Source organism: Trachemys scripta, chromosome 1 (genome assembly GCF_013100865.1).
Source record: "Trachemys scripta elegans isolate TJP31775 chromosome 1, CAS_Tse_1.0, whole genome shotgun sequence".
NCBI classification, from domain to species: domain Eukaryota; kingdom Metazoa; phylum Chordata; order Testudines; family Emydidae; genus Trachemys; species Trachemys scripta.
Genome location: NC_048298.1, coordinates 231,619,724 through 231,643,404, shown reverse-complemented (window position 1 = coordinate 231,643,404; position 23,681 = coordinate 231,619,724). Strand labels below are relative to the sequence as shown.

Below are 23,681 nucleotides of genomic sequence, written 5' to 3'. Positions count from 1 at the left end.
TGCCATCTTAATGCAAAATGCAAAGCATCTGTTCTCAAGTTGTTGCCCACAGATCTCCTTCTGGTAGTCCAGAGAGAGCTGGCTGGTCACAGGGTGCTGGTTCCCTTCTTTATTTCCAGTTGCCAAATTATTTACTGCATTTTGATTTAGAATAAAAAAGTGTCCATGCTAGGGTCTAGATTCCTTTTCCAGAAACAAAAAATATAATATAAGCAAAATTAAAGCCAGCAGCTGCTATGCATCTTCAAGCCAAAAATAATAAACTATGATAAAGTCCAGTCCGAACAATATCCCCATTCCTCACAAACATTAGCCCTTACTATGCCTGTTCCTCCTCCAACACCTGTGCAAATAACGAGGCGTTTAGCATACTCCAAAATTCAAACTATTTCAGACCAAGGGCGTGAGTAGGCCACAAAGTTGAGGTCCCTTCCTGGAAAGCATCATTCTGTTAACAGCTTCTTATGCTGAGGGACTCCACATTAAATGTCCCCATTGATAGCAGCTGTTGCAGTATGGCTCATGGAGAGGTCTCAAGAAGGGAGGTTCTAAGCCAGTTAGGGCTTCACAGGTCACAACCAACATCTTGGACTCAAATTGGGAACCGATGTGTGGATGAGACGATAGTGTTAATAGGAGGGATTTAAGTTTATTATTCCCTATTGGGAAAGGAGAAGCTTCTACAGGAAGGATGGGCTCCACCTATACCAAAATAGAACCAGATTGCTGGCATATTTAATGAAAAACTCCCCCATGACTTTTTTAAACTAAGGGCTGTGGGAAAGCTGACAGGTGCGGAAGAGCATGTGTTTCAGACAGACACATACCTAATGGGAGGATCTATTAACAGGGATTCTTTATATCGGGGTGGGCAAACTATGGCCCGGGGGCCACATCCGGCCCTACACACGTTTTAATCCGTCCCTCAAGCTCCCACTGGGAAGTGGGGTCTGGGGCTTGCCCGGCTCCGGCACTCCAGCCGGGGAGCAGGGTTGGGGTCTTGCCCCACTCCATACTGCTCCTGAAAGCAGCGGCATTTCCCCCCCCCTCCACCCCTATGTGTAGGGACAGCCAGGGGGCTCCACATGCTGCCCCCGCAGCTCCCATTGGCCGGGAACTGCAGCCAATAGGAGCAGCGCCTGTGGACAGGGCAGTGCGCAGAGCCGCCTGGCTGCACCTCTGCATAGAAGCTGGAGGGGGGACATGTCGCTGTTTCTGGGAGCTGCTTGAGGTAAGTGGTGCCCGGAGCCTGATCCCCTCCCATGCCCCTTCCCCAGCCCTGATCCCCCTCCCGCCCTCTGAACCCTTAGATCCCAGAGTGGAGTACCCTCCTGCACCCCCAACCCCTCATCCCCAGCCCCACCTCAGAGCCTGCACCCCCAGCCAGAGCCCTCTCTCCCCTCAGCCCCCAATTTTGTGAGCATTCATGGCCCGTCATACAATTTTCCTTACCAGATGTGGCCCTCGGGCCAAAAAGTTTGCCCAGCCCTACTCTATATCCTAGTAAAGAGGACAGAAGTTGATAAAATACAAGTAGGAGCTGAAGAGAAACAGTCAAACGAAAGAGTCCCATTCAATTACATCACATGAAGGCAGACAACTAAATAAAATTGACAAATTTTATAAGTGCTTGTACACAAATGCAAGATATCTAAATACTAAGATGGGTGAACTTTAGCGCCTGGTATTAGGTGAAGATATTGATAAATAGGTATCACAGCAAGTTTGTGGAATGATGATAACCAGTGGGACATGTTAATACCATGGTATATAATATATAGGAATGACAGAGTAGATCACGCTGGTGGGAGAGTTGCATTATATGTGAAAAAAAGGCAAGAGTCAAATAAGGTGAAAATCTGAAATGAATCAAACTGCACCATAGAATTTCTATGGCTATACATTCCATGCTTGAATGATAAGAGTACAGCAGTGGGACTATATTACTGTCCACCCAACCAGGATAGTGTCGGTGACTGTGAAATGTTCCAGGAGAGTAGGGAGGCTACAAAAACAGAAAACCCAATAACAATGGGGGATTTCAACTAACCCCATATTGACTGGGTACTTGTCACCTTAGGATGGAATTCAGAGAGAGAATTTCTAGACACCATTAATGGTGACTTCCTGGGAACAGCTAGTCCTGGAATCCACCAGAGGAGAGGCAATTCTTGATTTAGTCCTAAGTGGCGCAGAGGATCTGGTCCAAGAGGTAAATATAGCTGAACCATTCGATAATAGTGACTATAATATACTGTAATTAAACATCCTTCGGGTGGGGAATACCAAAGATACGCATTTAAATTAAAAAATGGGAACTACACAGACATGAGGAAACTAGTTAAACTGAAATTAAAAGGAACAGTGATGAGTGAAATGCTGGCAAGCTGCATGGAAATTAAAAAAACCAAAACAATAATAGAGGCTCAAACTGTACGTATACCCAAATTTAAAAAACTAAACAGTAAGAAGACCAAAAAATGCCATCATCGCTAAACAGAATAAAAGAGGTGGTTAGAGACAAAAAGATATTGTTTAAAAATTGGAAGTCAAATCATAGTGAGGAAAATAGAAAGGAACGTCTGTCAAGTCAAGTGGAAAAGTATAATTAGGCAGACCTAAAAAGTATTTGAAGAGCAACCTAGCAAAAGAGACACAAACTAATATTAAAATTTTTTTATGTACATCAGAAGCAGGAAGCCTGCCAAACCGTCAGTGCAGCCATATGATGTTCAAGGTGCTAAAGGAGCACTCCAGGAAGGTAAACCCATTGCAAAGAAGCTACATGAATTCTTTGCAATTGGTTTTCTCCATAGAGGATGTGAGGTAGATTCCCACACCTGAGCCATTCTTTCCGGGTGACAGATTTGAGAAACTGTCCCAGATTGAGGTGTAAATAGAGAAGGTTTGGAACAAATTGATAAATGAAACTAAAAAGTCCCCAGGTCCAGAAGATATTCACCTAAGAGTTTTGAAGGAACTCAGAAATAGAATTGAAGAACTACTAACTGGTATAATCAATGAGGGGAATCCTTGTGGCACCTTAGAGACTAACAAATTTATTTGGGCATAAGCTTTCATGGGCTATAACCCACTTCATCAGATGCATGGAGTGAAAAATACAATAGGCAGGTATAAATATACAGCGCATGAAAAGATGGGAGTTGCCTTACCAAGTAGGGGGTCAGTGCTAACAAGGCCAATTCAGTCAGGGTGGATGTGGCCCATTCCCAACTGTTGACAAGAAGGTGTGAATATCAACAGAGGGAAAATTACTTCTTGTAGTGACCCAGCCATTCCCAGTTTTTATTCAGGCCTAATTTGATGGTGTCAAGTTAGCAAATTAATTCCAGTTCTGCAGTTTCTTGTTGGAGTCTGTTTTTAAATTTTTTTTGTTGAAGAATGGCCACTTTTAAGTCTGTTGTTGAGTGTCCAGGGAGATTGACGTGCTTTCCTACTGGTTTTTGAATGTTACAATTCTTGATGTCTGATTTGTGTCCATTTATTCTTTTGCATAGAGATGTCTGGTTTGGCCAGTGTACATGGCAGATGGGCATTGCTGGCACATGATGGCATATATCACATTGGTAGATGTGCAGTGAATGAGCCCCTGATGCTGTGGCTGATGTGGTTTGGTCCTTGAATAGATATGTGGGCAGAGTTGGCAACGGGATTTGTTGCAGGGATTGGTTCCTGGATTAGTGTTTTTGTTGTGTGGTGTGTAGTTGCTGGTGAGTATTTGCTTCAGGTTGGGGGGCTGTCTGTAAGCGAGGACTGGCCTGTCTCCTAAGGTCTGTGAGAGTGAGGGATCGTCCTCCAGGATAGGTTGTAGATCCTTGATGATGCACTGGAGAGGTTTTAGTTGGGGGCTGTAAGCGATGGCTAGTGGCGTTCTGTTCCTTTATTTGTTGGGCCTGTCCTGTAGTAAGTGACTTCTGGGTACCCTTCTGGCTCTGTCAATCTGTTTTTTCACTTCCCCAGGTGGGTATTGTAGTTTTAAGAACACTTGATAGAGATTTTGTAGGTGTTTGTCTCTGAGGGATTGGAGCAAATGCGGTTGTATTTTAGGGCTTGGCTATAGACAATGGATAGTGTGGTGTGGTCTGGATGAAAGCTGGAGGCATTTAGGTAAGTATAGCGGTCAGTAGGTTTCTGGTATAGGGTGGTGTTTGTGACCATCACACATGGTAGTGTTCAGGAAGTGGATCTCTTGTGTGGACTGGTCCAGTCTGAGGTTGATGGTGGGGTGGAAATTGTTGAAATCCTGGTGGAATTCGTCAAGGGCCTCCTTCCCAGGGGTCCAGATTATGGAGATGTCATCAATGTAGCGCAAGTAGAGTAGGGGCGTTAAGGGACGAGAGCTGAGGAAACGTTGTTCTAAGTCAGCCATAAAGATGTTGGCATATTGTAGTGCCATGCGGGTACCCATAGCAGTGCCTCTAACTGTGGTATGTAACTTTAACCCTTAAATCAGCCCCTGTACCAGATGACAGTAGCACTGATTTTTAAAACAGGCTCTAGAGTTGATCCTGGCAATTTCAGGCTGGTAAGCCTAACATCAGTACCAGGCAAATTGGTTGAACTTATAGTAAAAAACAGAATTATCAGACACATAGATGAACATGATATAATGGGAAAGAATCAACACAGATTCTGTAAAGGGAAATCATGTCCCACCAATCCATTAGAATTCTTTGAAGGGGACAGGGGGAGGGGTGTGTGTGTCAACAAATGTGGACCAGGGTGATCCTGTGAATATAGTGTACTTGGACTTTCAGAAAGCCTTTGACAAGGTGCCAAGCAATCTTGGGATAAGAGAAAAGTTCCTCTTATGGATCAGTAACTGGTAAAAGATAATAAATGGTCAGTTTTCACAGTGGTGAGAGGTAAATAGCGGGGTCCCTCAAGGATCTGTACTGGGACCATTGTTATTCAACATAGTCAATATGATCTGGAAAAAAGGGATAAATAGTGAGGTTGTAAAGTTTGGTGGTGATTCAGAATTATTCAAGATAGTTAAAACCAGAGTTGACTGCAAAAAGTTACAAAAGGGATCTCTCAAAACTGGTCAAGAAAAAGACAGATGAAATTCAGTGTTGATAAATACAAGATAATGCACATTGGAAAACATAATCCCAACTATACATGCATAATAAGACAGAAAATATCATAATGCTACTATAGAAATCCATGGTACGGCCACACCTTGAATACTATGTGCAGTTCTGGTCTTCCCATCTCAAACAAGATCTATTAGAAGTGGAAAAAGTACAAAGAAGGACCACAAAAATTATTAGGGGTTTGGAATAGCTTCCCTAGAACAGGTGTTATAGTTATTGTCACTACTCCCCCTCATAGGAGAAAATGATTCTTTCTAACCAATAGGCTATTCAATAACTTAGGCCACTACAAACTTATATCAGTATAACTACGTCGCTCAGGGGTGTGCATTCCCCCCCACCCCCTCCTGGAGCAATGCAGTTACATTGACCTAACCCCGATGTAGACAGCGCTGTGTGGATGGGAGGGCATCTCCTGTCGCCATAGCTACTGCCTCTCGTGGAGATGGATTAACTATGCTGATGGGAGAAGCTCTTCTGTTGGTGTAGTAGCATCTTAACTGAAGTGCCACAGCAGCGTAACTGCAGCTTTTTAAGTGTAGACCTGCCTTTAGACTTTAATCAAAATGTTTTTGTAGCCTTGCCCACAACTGGAATTCTGATATCATATTTCTCTCCCTCCCTCTTGTTTGGTTCTTTAACATCTTAAACTTGTTTTTAAGAGAGACCTTTTTTCTTAAATTTTCCCTGAAGAAGGTGACCTCTCCACAAGTGAATTTGGGCTGCAAATAACTTAAAACATGGAATCACATGCATAAATAACTCTGTCTTCAACAAAGGCTGAAATATGAAGGCCCAGTTTCTCAGCTGGGCCACGCCAACAAACATTTTGTGTTTTTTGTTGTGTGCATGTGGCATTATCTGTTTGCTCTGCCTGCTCTAATCTTATGAGCTTGCAGGTTACAAAGCAAAATAGGACCAGCAAACAGAGTGGAAGAGCCGTGCCTTATGCATACACACAGATACTGCAGTGATGTGTGTTTTTAAATGCCATGAAAGCCATGAATGCACCTGCAAATCAAAACAGAGGTTTCAAGTCTAATGTTTAGCCTTCCAGCATGGATTGTATCTGTTTAAATTGTGAACATCAGCCCCTTTAACACTGAAAATCACTAACTAGCTAAAATGAGATTGGAATGAATATAGAGGGAATGTGTTTTTGTTTGTTGCTGTTGTGTCTAGTGGACAGACTCTGCAGAACAACAAGATGGATAATTTCTAAAGGTTTTTTGTGGTTACTAGAATTATGTAATACTACAACGCTTCTAATAACTTTGTGGGTGCATTATATGGCACCAACAAAATGTGTGTGAGGGATTCTTTTTTGACAGTATTCAACAGAATTTATATTGTGGTAATGTAGGGGACTATCAAAAGGGAGCATATATGTCCCACATATTTATCAGGTACATTAATTTTAGGCTGGAAACAGTTTTTCTAGACTTGTAGTGCGACAGAGCCTTTATCTCTGTAGACTTTAGAACCAATTGGACTGCAGCCTTATCTTAGTATCTGAGCTGTGGTCAAACGTAGTATCTTAGGCTGCTGTCATGTTGACTCCTGTTAAAATAAATGTGACAATCCTCTGCAAGAATTATGTGGATAAAAGCATACTTGAAAAAATGGCCTGAGAAGAAGAGGGGGTCATGGTACATATTTGTTCTTTCATAACACACTAGGAGAAGTACAGTATGGGTTTTTAGGAAGTGGGGAAGCATGTGCATACTTCTGCTCCTTCCTCCTCCCCCTTCCTATATCACATCCCTTTCACTCTCCTACAGCACTCCTATGACAGCAGACCCCATGATCGTATCTTGAATTTCCAAGGATATTAGCATATGAAACAAATGGGTAGCTAACCCTCAGAGTAATATAAAGCCACAGAAAACATTGAAGAAAACTTGGGAAATAATACCATTAAAAGTAAAAATTTAGGTTGCTGGGATATGATAACTTCCAACTTCACAAAGAACATAATGCTGGATACTCAGTTGAAGAAGTAACACAAACAGTTGTAGTTTCAGTTCACTTTTACATGGTGAAAAAGTAATTTAAGGCACTGACTTGTTGCCTAAGTGTCGAAGGGCCTGATCCTGCAAACACACATGAAAGTAGTCCTCTGACTTCAGTGGGATTATTCCTATGTAGTGTATTACACATGCATAAACGTTTGCCCTTAGTTCTGAAATCTAGCTTTGTGAGTTTTTTTTCAAATGTGGTAAAACCAGCATCATCACCAAGGAAATTATTATTATTATTATTTTGTTACAGCAGGATTAGTGTAATATTAATTTCTCTCCCCCCCCCCTTTAAATATCTTTCCTTGCTATCTGTATAAATTCTGTTGAGTTGAATTGAGAAAGCTAGTAAGAAATACACCACTGTATGTGTGTCTTGTTGGCTTGAAACCTGCCCTATCTGTACCCTGTGCAATCTCGGTGAGTTAAACAGATGTTTGTATGAGATGTAAACTAGGGTAGAATTTATCCACTAGTCTTTAGCTGTCTGTGTAACTGAAAATGTTCCTGATATTATAGAGCTATAAAGCAGAAGTTCCTCAGTGAAGTATGAGTGAAAGCAAGAATCTGTTAAACATCACTGCTGCATGACTAAAACATTTAGAACTGCTGCAAGCAATCAGAGTGTCATGTTGTACTGGTTCTAGGAAGAACTTGATGCCAATTTTGGTGTTAAGTTTTCCTTGTATTGATGTTCCTCTGCCTGTTATACCAAACACCTGTTCACCAGAACACAGTTCTTTGCCTATATTTAACCCACAAGGATGGGGGCCAGATCCTGAGCCACATCAGAAATGAGCTCAGTGCAGATCAGAAGTAGGGGGATGCAAAGATGCTTTAAGCTGCCTTTATGCTGCTAACTGTCCTGGAGTTGGACCAGCCGTAGACTGCTCCAGTTAGTTCTGCCCAGCTGCCTGTGAACCCAATGGAATGTTCTGATAGCTGGAATACATCAGTTTCCATCCACATGCTTTTTTTCCTAGGCACATCACTTGTGCTAAGAGTGGAATCAACAGAACAGTCCAGTTATTATAGCTCTACCCCACCCAGGGATTCCCCTTTTGCAGGTTGAATCCTTAGGGAGAGACCAGTTAAGCTACCTGTAAAGCAGCCAGAGCATAAGGGAAAAATTGGGGTCTATGAGTTGGAAGGTTTGGATTCTCCTCCTGGCTCTGTTGAGTTCCTCTATGATAACAGGCAAGTTGCTTAACCACCTTGCCCATCTGTAGCATACAGGTAACTGCCAACCTCACAGGGTATTGTAACTTTCTAATTTGCTGTTTGCAAAGTGCCTTGAGCTGTTCAGATGTTACTTGGCAACAAAAATAATAAGCTATGTTGTGAGGGAACTAGGGTGAATAATACTTAATTCAATTCAGAAGTTATTTCATTGTCAATTTTTATTTCTAAAAGTTTTAGAGAAGACATAACTTCTGTATTTTCTTGACGTGATTTTTTTCCCCACATATTTCTTCTTGCCCAAAGCCTCATCGCTGTAGTCTGGGATGTAGAGCAGAAAGTGTTTCTCACAATCATTAGCTGTCATCCTGAATTTGAACCTCACTCACGTTGCAACAGATGGAAGCATCTTGTTTTAATTCAGTGTATTTATTACTCTTTCAGGTAAAAGCATTTCATTTTTACCTGACCACTCATTTTGCTCCCATCTTCCTGTTTTGATTATGTTTATAAGCTTCTGGATGAGAGAGGATATGAGGCTACGTCTTCACTACGGGGGGAGGGGTACGGGGGTCGATTTAAGATACGCAAATTCAGCTACGCGAATAGCGTAACTGAATTTGACGTATCCGAGCCGACTTACCCTGCTGTGAGGACGGCGGCAAAATCGACCTCCGCAGCTCCCCCATCGATGGCCCTTACTCCTACCTGCGCTGGTGGAGTACGAGCGTCAATTCGGGGATCGATTGTCGCTTTCCGATGAGACGCGATAATTCGATCCCCGAGAGATCGATTTCTACCCGCCGATTCAGGCGGGTAGTGAAGACGTAGCCTGAGAGGCAGGGATGGCACATGGCATTAAAATGCTTAATGAGCTACTGAGTATGGATATATCAGAGCAAAATAATGTGCTAGTAGAGCTAGAGTTTTATAGCAAGCTTGGCTCTTTTGTAAACCCTTGAATCTGGAATCTGCTGCTAGACTAGTTACAATTTTCAAAAGCACCCGAGGGGTGTGACTACCCAGTAATCAGGAGGAGTAATTACAGCATGTGTAGGCATACCTGAGCGAACTGTATCGAGCTAGCTCGATAGAAAGAGCAGTGCAACTGCAGCAGCCTGAGCTAGCTGCCCAGGTGTCTATCCAGAGTCCTAGATAGGATTGTACTGAGTGGCTAGTCCAGTGGTGCTGGAACAGTTTGTATAGTGGGGGTGTTGAGAGCTATTAAACCAAACTGTAAACCCTGTATATAATGGAAACTTTAAGCCAGGGGTGCTACTGCACCCCAAGCACCCTTAGTTCCAGCATCTATGGGCTAGTCCATGCTGCTGTGGTTACACTGCTATTTTTTTAGGCTATGTCTATACTTACCAGGGATCAATGCTGCGGTGATCAATGCAGCAGGGTTCGATTTAGCAGGTCTAGTGAAGATCTGCTAAATGGACTGCAGAGTGCTCTCTGGTACTCCACCGGAACGAGAGGAGTAAGGTAAGTTGACCGGAAAACGTCTTCCATCAACACAGAGCAGTGTAGACATCGCAGTAAGTCGACCTGGGCTACATCGACTCCAGTTACGTTATTCACATAGCTGGAGTAGCGTAACTTAGGTCGACTTACCCTGGTAGTGTAGATGAGGCCTTAGTGAGCTAACTCAACCAAAACTTGCTTGGGTATGCCTACACTTGCTGCAATCCCACCTTCTAGTCCTAGTGTAGATACACCCTAAGTGACGTTTTCAAAAGTGGCTTGAGCATTTAGGCTTCTAGTCCTGTTGACTTTCAAAAAACTCTTAGGATCCTAACTGCCCAGGTCACTTTTGTAAATGGGCACATAAGCACTTTTTAATACTTTACCTTAGTTTTACCTAAAGACTTGGTAGGTGCAGTGTAGATGGGCAGAGATAGCCTTTAGTTCTTTGAAGAGAGATCTGTGGATCAGGTGCTGCCGGACCTGTGTTAATTAACTACATCTTAGATTAGATCCCCAAAATCTTGAATTGACAGATGGAAAGAATCAATATTTTTCACAAACCCAGATTTCAAAGTGTTTAATTTTGAGTTCACCTTTCATTTTCGAACATCCAGTCTCTCAAAGTTTAATGGAATGCTTCAAATATCATATGGATAATTCACACCAATTTAGAGAAATCTGCATTCCTGAGAGTTTGAATAAATACGTTTACATAGAAATCAGTGTTTTTCAGGTGACTTTACTGTAATTGGTCCTTTTCTAGATTGTAGCTGTGAGTTGTGGTACTCAAAGTGTAGGGTCATACATAGCAGTTTGTGATATCTTCTTCTCTTTGAGGTTTCAGGTAAATACAGAATAAGCTCAAATGGTGGATCATACTTCTGCAAGTTTATTTGATAACCAGAAAGGTATCACTTTAATTTTCTCCCCCTTCTCCTCCCCTCCCCCCCCAAAAAAAGGAAAAAAAAAAAAAGTGTGCACAGCTGTGTTACACACAGAGTTGGGATTAATGTGAATAAGAAGACCTAATCATACAGTTATGTAGCATGCTGCGTCCAGGCTGATTAGATTACACTATGATCTTGGTAAAGCAAATACACTGCCTATCCGTCATAGGATCTGAAAACAGTGCTTCAGTCTCCTGCTAGCTTGTACTTGGATTGATTGATTTATTGAACTAGTGTGCATAAAATAATGTAAACTCTATAAAATGGATTTCAGATTAGAAACTTTTATTGTAATTCTAATTTGGTTGTACTTTCCATATAAGGTATAACTTTGCAGTATTTGATTTGAACTATTTAGGTTGTGTAAAATGTGCATAAAGATAGATATTTGAAATGTAACTAAACAAAAATTGTAGTTAAGATTCATGATCTACAGGAAGAGTGCAAATTTTGTTTTAGAGAGCTGTTTGTTTCCATAAGAATACAAGTTAAACACTTGCTTTGAAATCCCATGTCCAGGGAAAGTGTTTATGTTATTGAGCACAAACTGATTTTAAAGCAGAAAAGCAGTTTTCTTCTCCCCTCCCCCCAAGCTTTGTCTGACGTCCACATTGGATTTGGACCTTCCCCTTGCATTTCAACATTCTTTGTAATCTTGATAAAATCATGAAAAGACTTGTGATGTTCATGAGATGATCTGTTTCTGGACTCTGAAGTCTAACTAGAAAACCTATGGCTGCAGCTTTCTGTAGTGCAGTAAAAAATCAACTGTGTTTTATTCTCGGTGGCTTTATTTTTTCCCCCTGAAATGATTTTGCATTGGTTGAAACTGAAAAATTGAAATAGAGAGCTGGTAGTAGTATTGTTTAAAAGAATGCAATGAACTTGAAAATCATATTTACTTCTGAAATTTTTGTTCCATACATGGTATCAAGAAAGACCTATGATTACTATAATAAAGTTAGTAAAACATATTTTTCTTTTTTTCCCTAGTTTGTTTTATTTGATAGGCTTTTATGGATAGTAAGATTTGCTTTTTCCTGCAAAAGTCAATCAGTTCCTTCCTGGTTAAGAAGACCCTCAAACATCAACAGGAGAGTGGTGGGTGGGTGGGTGTGTGTGTGTGTGTGTGTGTAAGAAAAATATATATATATTTTTAAAAGGACTGTTTTATAGAGTGCTCTATCAGAAACTTAACTTTTTCTTTAGATTTTTTTTTTTTATTTTAAAATTCAAATTGTGTCCCTTTAGAAAGTTCTTTTGTTTGCATGCTTTTATTGGTTCATTCAGGGGGAAGCACTGTGCAGTTGTTGTATGTTACAAGTATTAAGCAGAGTTCAGCGTTTATATGATAACAAAAACACTTGGAAAGCAGCACCATTTGAATAATTTAAGTAGCTTTCATCCTTTCTTTAATATTAAACTTTGTACTCAATCTTCACCAGGTTAATGTACAAGTTTTGGCTAACGTTGCATAGTTTTTATAGCACTCGCCGATTAATTTTTGAAAGATCTATTTTTGGAGCTTGTTCAGTTAAATTTCAACCTATGCTATTGCTGTAGCACCTCAAAAATAGACATGCTAAAGCATAGTAATGAGGCTACCTCAGAAAGATTGTTGATATGCTTTTACGTCAAACTAGGAAATTGTTTTAATCTGCGCTAAATACTTAATATTTTTCTCTCTTGAAGAAAATAATCAAAATACAGGTGTGAAATGTGCACAAATTGCTTATTCTGCATCATTGGTGCACCTTTGTTTTACTGCCTTGGAATCAGCAGCAGATATGTGAGATCAGAAATCTAGACAACATTGTTACTTGTGAAACTAGAAAGGGCCTTCCGTCCTACCCAAATTAAAAATAGATTGGGGCCTAATCTAAATCCCACATAAGTGTATGAGAGTCTTTCCATAGAAACTAATGGAAGTTCAGTCAGGCCCCTAATGTATGATATTAATTATGAAAATACAAAACTAACTGAAGAGGGAGACTTCAGATGTATATTCCAGTGAATCATCATTGGAGTTTGTGTATGAACCTGGCTCAGATCTTTTTTTAAAATATAATAATATATTCAAAGGATTCTTCTTAGTTTTGACTTCTCAGTACTTTGTTTTTATAATATTTAAACTGTGGCTAAACTGGCCGATCCAGGGAGTGGGTGGTATTTATTATTTTCATTTATTTACTACTTGTGTTCAGTTGGAAACTTGGTTCATTACAATTAGTGAACATTATGGAACTGGTAAGCAGAAGTACAGAGTGAAAAGAGGAATTGGCTGCTGTGATCAGTCATTCAGGGACAGAAAAGGGAATTTAATTTGCACAAACCGAGAAACAAGATAAATACCCTTCGTTTCCCATGTACTTACATGGCTTCATTGTATGGGTGCATTTCTTGTATTCTCTAAAAATAACCATATTTCACAAGTCTGACCTTTTATCAGGATTTTCAGAAGTTCTTGGTCTAACTTTTGCCAGTGACTTAAATGGGACCAAGGTGAGGCCTAAACTAAATGCTTTTAAAAATCCCTACTCATAGGTTTTTTATCAGGATGAAAAAATTAGTCTCTGGGCTGTTTTTCTTTGTTAATCACATGGTCTTCAATATTTTGAAACTTGCAGGTTAGACTGTGCTATGCCGTTGCCCTACAGCTTCCTCTGATGACAGGATGCGGACTCATAGGACGCTCCTAATTGTATTATTATTGTTGGCAAAATACAAAATTTTAAGATCATCTTACAGAATTAGAACCTTTTATGCGGCAATGGGGGAATGCACATTTTAAGTGCTCATCTTTTGTAGTTGGAGGAATTTTGATTTTTTTTTTTATTGTTTTTCCTTTAATAATTGGAGAGGGTTTGGTACTTTGTTATATTTTCACTTGCAAATTCATGACTCAGTTCAAACAGATAGCAATAATATGCTAAGACTTGTTTTACTCAGGAGCCAATTATTATGGAATAGAATCTGAGACACAATGCATTTGAGACTGTTCTAAATAATACATGTTTATGTATTCTAACCATAGCTTAGGTTTCAAAGCTTCTGTTAGTCATATGTATATATGGCATAATAAACGAACTAGAAGCGTAAAAACTTGGTCTTCCGATTGGTCTGCCTGGCCCTCTAGTCTCTGGTGCATTTGAACACTTCTCCATTTTACAAGCCAATGTTAGAGAGCTTTGTTATAATTTTGTTCAGTGCTTAATTTGAGGGTCTTAAACGTGAATAGGTCTAATAGTGATAAACTGGTCTCAGTGAGAGTTGGTGCTGCTGTAATTAAAACATGTCATTCTCCTTTTGTGTGTGTGTTCAGGTCGTTTGGTGGGTGCCCTGGATGCAGTGCTAGATTCTAATGCACGTGTTGCTCCATTTCGAATTTTACTTCAAGTTCCAGGATCACCAGTTTACTCTGCCATAGCATGTGGTGAGTTATTGAATGGATCAGAAGTTTACTGGGCCATAGCTGCTGGTGAGTTACATACCAATTTAAAAAAATCCCCAAAGCTAAATTCTGAGCATGCTCAGTATCTGCATGTCCAAGACGCTGAAGGTAACCAAAATTAGTAACCTCATGTGTGTGTAAAGGCTACTGGCTGTGACTTGTTTAATAACCAAAATACCTATTGGTTATAATTCAAGGTATTAATAACATAAGGGAATGTTTTTTTCTGTTAAGCAAGAAAAAGAAAATCTGGCTGTTCCTGCCTTCCTGTTTTTCTGTCTGTTGCAAAATGTGGTCATTCCATTCACCTATTTATCATTTCAGATAGTAGCCTGTGCAGGCCGCTTGCAGCAGGAGGCTTTTTGTTCTGGTCTTTCATCGACACGTGTATCGGCAGTTAATTTTTACCTGCCGTTTATTTAAAAAAAAAAAAAAAAAAGAAGTCTCCCAGCTCTTCTGATCACAATAAAATCTCACGAAAGAGATGTTTTAAAAAATATGAAATGTTTTAAAATAATAAATGTTTTAAAGTATCATAGTGCTAGGTGACCCTATGATGAAGAATAGTGCACTCTGAAGACTTGAGTTTGCTAGTGTTTAAACTAATTCTTAATGCAGTGTTTCCCATGCTTTTCAAAGCTGAACACCCCTTAAGAAAAATAAACCAGTTGTAAATCATAGCAACCCTGCTATGTGGTGTTTAAAGCTTAACAATGTTAATGTATGCATTTTTATACACTTCCTGTGCTCTCCTGGCTAGTCCTTCATTCTTCCTCCTGTTTTGGAAAATGCTGGTGTAGATCTTCATAACATATTTCCTCTCCTTTTTTTCACGGGGTTGAGCAGTGAAATAGTTAACAATGTTGACATTTAAAATATCACTGGTGGTGTTAGATTTAGTATTCATTGAAATTAGTGGGGCAGTTCACACATTAGAGTTGTTTTTTATGGCTTACTGAAAACTCTGGTAGATGTCTCTTCATCAGCTGCGCACATTTCACATTTTGAAGGTGCATGCATGTGTGCTCTCCCTTATACCCCCTTGAGGAAGTGCTCCATGCATTGGAAAACATTGCCCTATGGATGCCTGTCTGTCAAACCACTATATGATTTTTAGTGTATTTTGAAGATACAAAACGGGAGCGAAGGGTAGTAGGTCAGGATTGATGTGCATTGTTACATTTGTGTTGGGAAGCTTGCAGAGAGTCTGTTCTCCATGTTATTTTTGGCTATGGTTAGGTGCTACCATTTCCTCATTTTCATAATTGCTGTTCACTTGGTACTCTTTTTTTTATTTGGAAGGTAAGAACACACCACTAAAGAGAGAATGTTTTGTGAAGAGAATACTTCATGCTCTTAAATATTGCTCTTGTAATGAAGAAAATGAGTTTGGCATTTTAAAATGCAAACCAGTGTTCATCTCAAAGAATGCTTAGGTCCCTTGCTCAGTAGCATGTAGGTAATATTCCTCTCTGGGGTTGATCATTACTCTGTGCAGATTTCTTCAGTCTGGTAGGGCAGCTGTTGTTTTTCACTTCAAGGGGAACCACTTGTTTGACTGGAATGGTTAAGATTTTTTTGTAGGTTATAGAAGTTTTAGAAAAGCCTTTAACAAATAACACTTTAAGACCTTGAATTTCCCCCCTTCCCCAAATGGATTTCCAAGATGTATTGTTGTAAGTAACAGTTAATTTTTCCAAGTCAGTAGAAGATAATTCTGGTTGTGTAGATCAATATTGCATTAATCTATACTATGTGGATTCAGCAGCAGAGGGGGAGCTAACCAGTTTATTGCACTGAATGCAGCGTATATGATTACCTGCCTTGTGGGCAGGTGGTGTATGTGTGCATTCAGTGCAAGCAGCTCATGGCTATCAGAGACAGAGTACAGTCTCTTGACAGCAGAATGGCTGAGCTGGAGGAGCTTAGGGAGACAGAGATGTACACAGACAAGACTTTCCGGGACACAGTAGAGCGGTCCCACTCCCAGTCTGACGGCCTTTATGGTGTTGCGGAGGATGAAAGTCTCCAGGAAGGAGAACATCAAGCTGGAGGGGAGAGAAACAGTCACATAGTTGGGACCCTCCTTGCAGATGATGCCATGGTATCCTCTCACACTGAGGATCCCCCTCCGAGGGAGATGACTTATTAGGAACAGACAGGTAATAGTATTGCGGGATTTGATTATTAGAAATATAGATAGTGGGTTTGTGATGCCTGGGAGAACACCATGGTGAATTGCCTGCTGGGTGCAAAGGTTGTAGAACTCTCAAGACATCTAGATAGACTTATATATAGATTCATAGATTCATAGATTCATAGATTATAGGACTGGAAGGGACCTCGAGAGGTCATCGAGTCCAGTCCCCTGCCCGCATGGCAGGACCAAATACTGTCTAGACCATCCCTGATAGACATAGTGCTGGGGAGGAGCCGCTGGTGCTGGTACATGTAGGTACCAGTGATATAGGGGTAGGAGAGAGGTCCTGGAGGCCAAATTTAGGCTGCTACGTAAAGGATTTAAGTCCAGAACCTCCATGGTAGCATTCGCTGAAATGCTTCCAGTTCCATGTTCAGGACAATTAGACAAGCAGAACTGCAGGGTCTCAATGCATGGATGAGACAATGGTGTAAGGAGGAGTTTTTAGGTTTATTAGGAACTGGAGATCCTTTTGGGCTTCATCTAAACTAAAATGGAACGGGATTGCTGTCATATAAAATTAAAAAAGTTGTAGAGGAGTTTTTAAACTAAGAGCAGGGGAACAGTTGACAGGTGCAGAGGAGCACATACATCCCTTAGGGGAGGATCTATTAATAGGGATTCTCTCTGTCCTAGTAAAAAGGAGCGGATTGAAGTTGATAAAGTACAAGTAGGAGCTGAAGAAAAACAGTCAAACAAAAAAGAGTCCCATTCAATTATATCACATGAAGGCAGACAGCTAAATATTGACATTTTATAAGTACTTGTATACAAATGATAGAAGTCTAAATACTCAGATGAGTGAACTTGAGTGCCTGATATTAAATGAGGATATTGATATAATAGGCATCACAGAAACCTGGTGGAATGATGATGATCAACGGGACACAGTAGTACTAGGATACAAAATACATAGGAATGATGGAGTAGGTCACGCTGGTGGGAGAGTGGCACTATATGTGAAAGAAAGCAGCGTCAAATAAGATGAAAATCTGAAATGAATCAAACTGTACCAAAGAATTTCTATGGATGGAAATTCCATGCTTGAACAAGAAGAATATAGCAGTAGGAATATGGTACCGACCACCAAACCAGGGGGGTGATGATGATTGTGAAATGTTCAGGGAGATTAGAGAGGCTACAAACAAAGAAAACCCAATAATAATGGGAGATTTCAGCTAATCCCGTATTGACTGGGTACATGTCATCTTAGGACGGAATCCAGAGATAAAATTTCTAGACACCATTAATGACTGGTTCATGGAGAAGCTAGTCCTGGAACCCACAAGGGGAGAGGCAATTTTTGATTTAGTCCTAAGTGAAGCACAGGATCTGGTCCAAGAGGTGAATATAGCTGAACTGCTTGGTAATAGTGACCATAATGTAATTAAATTTAACATTGTGTGAGGGGAAAATACCACAGTAGCATTTAACTTTGAAAAGGGGAAGTACACAAAAACGAGGAAGCTAGTTAGATGGAAATTAAAAGCAATAGTGACAAGAGTGAAATGCTGGCAAGCTGCATGGACACTTTTAAAAACACCATAATAGTGGCTCAAATTAAATGTATACCCCAAATAAAAAAATAATTAGAGGACCAGAAAAATGCCACCATTGCTCAACAGAATAAAAGAGGTGGTTAGAGGCAAAAAGACATCCTTTAAAAATTGGAAGTCAGGTCCTAGTGAGGAAAATAGAAAGGAGCATAAATTCTGGTAAGTCTAGTGCAAAAAATAGAATGAGGCAGGCCAAAAAAGTACTTGAAGAGCAAACTAGCGAAAGAGACAAAAACTAACACCAAATTTTTTTCTGACATCAGAAGCAGGAAGTCTGCCAATCAGTTAGTGGGGCTAAAGGAGTAATTAAGGAAGACAAGGCTGTTGCAGAGAAGCTAAATTAATTCTTTGCATTGGTTTTTACTATTATTATCAGACACACAGTTGAACACGGTTTGTTGGGGAAGAGTCAACATGGCTTTTGTAAAGGGAAACCATGCCTCACCAATCTGTTACAATTCTCTGAGGAGGTCAGCAAACGTTGACAAGGGTAATTCAATTGATATAGTGTATTTGGACCCAGAAAGCTTTTGACAAGGTTCTCACCAAAGGCTCTTAAGCAAAGTAAGGAGTTTTGGGATATGAGGGAAGGTGCTCTCATGGATCAGTAACTGGTTAAAAGACAGGAAACAAAGGGTAGGAATAAATGGTCAGTGTTCAGAATGGAGAGAGGTAAATAGTGGAGTCCTCCAAGGATCTGAACTGAGACCAGTGCTGTTCAGCATATTCATAAATGATCTAGAAAAAGGGGTTAACGGTGAGGTGGCAAAGTTTGCAGCTGATACAAAATTTCTCATGATAGTTGCATCCAAAGCTGACTGGGAAGAGTTACAAACGGGATCTCACAAAACTGGATGACTGGTCAAGAAAATGGCAGATGGGGAAATTTAATGTTGATAAATGCTAAGTAATGCACATTGGGAAACCTAATCCTAACTATACTTATTAAATGATGGGGTTTAAATTAGCTGTTACCACTCAAGAAAGAGATCTGAGAGTCATTGTGGATAATTGTCTGAAAACATCTGCTCAATGTGGAGTAGCAGTCAAAAAAGTGAACAGAATGTTAGGAACCATTAGTAAAGGGATAGATAATAAGTCAGGAAATATCATAATGCCACTTTAGAAATCTATAGTATGCCCACACCTTGAATACTGTGTGACGTTCTGGTTGTCCCATCTGAAAAAACATACATTAGAATTGGAAAAGCTACAGAGAAGGGCAACAAAAATGGTTAGGGATATGGAACAGCTTCCATATGAGAAGAGAAAAATGCTGGGACCATTCAGCTTGGAAAAGAGGTGACTAAGGGGGGATTCAATAGAGGTCTATAAAATCATGAATGGTGTGGAGAAAATGAATAAGTGTGTGTTACTTACCCTTTCACATAACAAGAACCAGGGGTCACCCAATGAAATTAATAGGCAGCAGGTTTAAAACAAAAAGAAGTTCTTCTTTACACAGCTCACAGTTATCCTATGGCTCTCATTACTAGGGAATATTGTGAAGGCCAAAAATATAACTGGGTTGAAAATATAATGAGATAAGTTCATGGAGGATAGGTTGATCAATGTGTATTAGCCAAAATGGATAAGCCTTTGACTGCTTGATGCTGGGACTGGACGACACGGGATGGATCACTTGATGCTGGGACTGGACGACACGGGATGGATCACTTGATAATTGGCCTGTTCTGTTCATTCCCTGTGAAGCGTCTGGTATTGGCCACTGTCGGAAGACAGAATACTGGACTAGATGGATTAGTGGTGTAACATAGTATGGCTGTTCTTATATTTCTTATGTGTCTTTTGTAGTCAAAGCATGTTTGCAGTTTTATGAGCAAAAAATCCATAGAGACATTAAGAACAATAGAAATGTAACCTGCTTCTGACTAATAATCCTCTTGTTATGAAATGCTGCCTTCAGCAGCTGGGGAAGAAGCAGGCTTCCTGCTAGGGCTGGCAATACTAGTCAGTAACACAGCAGAACCCGACTCTCTTTAGTACAGTGTTGAAGTTTTCCAAGCTGCCTCTTCCATTGTGGCTCTTTGCTTATCCTCGTTCCCCAAAACTGATACCTGCATTTATTTAGGGAAGGGCCTGTGGAAAAGGTGCTGAGACTCTGCCCCCGTAAGTTCCCACAAAGCTGGAGCCTTGGAGCAGAAAAGCAATGTTAGGGTTCTACTGTAGCAACTGGGGGAATCTGCTTATTAATTTCTCCCTGTACTAGTGAGGTGCTGGAGAGGCTCTCAAGATTCCCCTCAACAATCCAAAGATTGTTCTGGGTTGAAGGGGGTTACAGGCAGTTTCTACTGCAGTAAAAATTGGAAATGCAGCCAAGGAGCAGCTCCTGTGCCTCCTAGCATGAGAGTACGTAATGTTGTGTTGCCCCCACATTGCTGGATAGTTAACATACTGTTGAAAAATGGAATATGAATTATTAACAGTCCACTTAGATAGGGTCTGTGGGCTTAAATGCTAGCTTTCACACAAAGACATGTTCTCTGCCTTTTCAGAGCATTTACAAGCAAAATAAGATGTACAAATTCAAGGCAAGGTGGCTGAGGGTAATATCTTTTATTGGAGCAACTTCCGTTGGTGAGAGACAAGTTTGCAAGGTACACAGAGCTCTTCTTCAGGTCTGGAAAAGGTAATCATAGTGTCACTGCTAATTACAAGGTGGGGCAGATTGTCCTGTGACCGCAGAGGTGTCAGTTGCCCCTTCATTTTAACTGGTGTCCTGTAACCTCTTGTGCTTAACAGTCTGTCTCACCTTGTATTTAGCTGTGACACTCTACTTACTTTTTCAGACCTGAAGAAAAGCTCTGTGTAGCTTAAAAGCTTGTCTCTCTCACCAACAGAAGTTGCTCAAATAAAAATAAATTACCTTACCCACCTTGTCTCTCTGATATCCTGGGACCAACCTGGCTACAGCAGTGCTGCAAAAAATACCAGGCAAGACACGTGAAGACAGTTCAGAACAGAGTGGGTGTGGGGATTATCGAAGAAGTGGGTTCGGAGGAGAGAAGGAGGAGTGAGAGGGTGCTTAGCAGCTGGGGACAAGAGACTCTAGGCATAGGGCAGTATTTAAAAAAAAAAAAAGCCATGCAGCAGAATGAGAGGAGTAGATGAAGGGAGGAGTAAGGCAAAAGGATTGGGAAGAGCATAGGAGGCATGAGAAGGAATGAGAGTAGCCAGGGAAGGGGTGAGTAAGGCCATGTCTACACTACCACTTATGTCGGCAAAACTTGTGTTGCTCAATGTTCTAAATAAAGAACCTGAGCTACCGAAGTTTCCCTGTCATAAGTGGTCGTGTTTACAGCACTGTGTCGGCAGAAGAGCTTCTCCTGCTGAAATAGCTACTACCGCTCATTTGGGGTGGTTTAATTATGTCGACGGGAGAGCTCTCTCCCATCAGCATAGAGCAGCTACACAAGCGATCTTTCAGCGGCGCAGCTGCTTCAGTACAGCTGTGCTGTTGTAAGGTCTGTCGTGTAGATGGAGTCTTAGATCATGCTTGTGTTTGAAGACAAGGAGCTTGAATTTAGGGAGTAAGAGATGGGGAGCTCAGGGAGGAGAGGGAGTCACGAAGCGGTGAGGTGACATGGTCAGAGAGGAGGAAGATAACTTGGGTAGCATTTTGAACAGAATGAGTAGGTAGACCGTAAGGCAGAGAGAAGATTTACAGCAGTCCAGGTGAGAGATGACCAGTGCTTGGACAAGGTGTCTAGCAAAAAAGAAAATATGCCAACTACTATGGAATACTCCTCCTTACTGTAGTCTCTCATTCCAGACTGCACACACAAAGGCAGACCGCTGATTCATCCCCACTATGTTTACCCTTTATCTACATTGTCCAGGCTTAAATGTTCAATTTAATAAATTGTCATTTTATATTAAAACATCTCCTATGAAACAATAGGTCTTAATTAATATCCTACAGCGTGTGGTCCTCCTAATTGTTAGCAAAGGCCATCTAAATGGCTGTCTTCTTTCTCATGATTTCTTCTATATTTTTTGCCTTGATTGATGATATTTATGAAGTTCCATCACAAAACCTTCCTGTTGAGGAAGTTAAATCTTGGAAAGTTTCCCTGCCAGTTGGCATTCCTTGTGGGAAACCTAGCAGAGGAAGGTGGAAAATGTTTAGCTAAATTTATCATCTCTGCCGTGTGAGGCGACATGCAGTCTTTGATGTTTACAGATCTCAGGTTTTGTGATAATGAGATTTGTACTTGAATTTTCTTTTTCTTCCTTCACGCTCTGCTCTTTTTGTTCACTGTTGCCTCTCTTCCCAGCAGGGCACTGAAAAGAGCACATCATGCCTTCTTTACCTGTTACCTATCCTGTTCAATGAGTGACTGGCAGGAGCTATCTTGTGGGGTGGCTACTTTTTTCCTAGTAGTGCTGTTTTACAACTTGCCTCTTTTCCTTGCACTTTTTTGGTCTCATGTCGTTATGACGCACAACTGCAGCTTTTTTGGAGTAGTGGAGCTCAACAAGCATTTTGCCTGAAGCAAACTGCCAGAGACTAAAATCACGTTTTTGGAGTTCATAGGTACACGTGGTACTTAATAAGAATAAATTGTATTGCTTTTTAAAGAAATCCATCATGTTTCAAATCATCTATTTACCCACCTCTCTCCAAAAGTGGAGACATTCTCATTTTAGGTTTGTCAAGCAGTGTTGAAACAACCAAAACCAAACTCCTTTGTTGTCAGATATCTTGATTATTACAAAAGCCTTCATGAGTAGGGTATCAAATTAAAGGTCACATAACCTCCTCCCAAAGGCGTGTGTGTGTGTGTGTGTGTGTGTGTGTGTGTGTGTGAGCATGTGTTTGTTGGGAGAGGCAGGAGAGTTAAACCTTAAATCAAAAATGAGCCACATCCAGACAGGGCAGTAAGAAGCTTTGTTGTATTTTTTCTGCTTTGAAAGTCAGACCAGCATTTGTCTGCAGAGAACTTGTATTCAGATCTTGAAAACTAAAAGTACTAAAAACAACTACTTAAAATAGTATTACTTTTGTTTCCTCTAGTTATGCCTTGAAATGTAACATCTTATTGACCTATTTGCTACTAATAGTTTTCATTTGTGACTTCAGAAACTTAATTTCTTTTAATGCACTATGACACAACTGCATTTAATTTTTTTTTTAGTTAGTTTCTTTCACAATTTCTTCTATGTGGTTTTTAATTAGCTCTTTTTACTTTTCTAGGTGCCACTTTAGAGGAGATAAATCAGCACTGGGAGTGGCTGGAGCAAAACTTACTCCATACTTTGTCTGTTTTTGATAATAAAGAAGATATTGTTAGTTTTGTCAAAGGGAAAGTAAAGGTAAGAAAAGTTGTCTTGCTTTCATCTTTCCCCTGCCCACTAGTAAAGGAATTGGTAGAAATAACTCTTGATATTGTGGAACTATACCAGTCTACCAACTGTTTGTGTCCATATTAGCTTTTGCCCATCTAGACAATATTTTTGATAAAATGAGTGACTTTGCAGCTATATTTATTCTGAACACAATTATATTTGTCATGAAATGTACATAGCTTTCTTTTTCAAGTCTTGATTTCCACATTCCATATCAGTGGTCTCATTAGTTTGTTGTCATCCCGCATTGGAAAGAGTTGGAAAGTGTGTCTGCACAGTATTTTCATTTCTGATATCCACATACCTAGGTGCTTACTAGCTATGGTGAAAAATACCTGTGCCATCATGCCTCAGGAACCTACAGGAATAA

At 40.4% G+C, this 23,681-nt stretch overlaps 1 protein-coding gene across 5 annotated transcripts in view; it reads left to right on the top strand.

The window, feature by feature from the left end:
- TBC1D8 (TBC1 domain family member 8) overlaps positions 1 to 23,681 on the top strand; it is an 81,847-nt gene that overhangs the window by 9,340 nt on the left and 48,826 nt on the right. For 3 of the 5 annotated variants that reach the window (XM_034757986.1, XM_034757983.1, XM_034757987.1), the window contains exons 2-3: positions 14,057 to 14,212; positions 23,160 to 23,278. In XM_034757986.1, the coding sequence (XP_034613877.1) occupies positions 14,057 to 14,212; positions 23,160 to 23,278 (275 nt within the window). The remainder of the gene's footprint in view (positions 1 to 14,056; positions 14,213 to 23,159; positions 23,279 to 23,681) is intronic. The other 2 variants (XM_034757985.1, XM_034757988.1) reach the window with 1 other exon arrangement.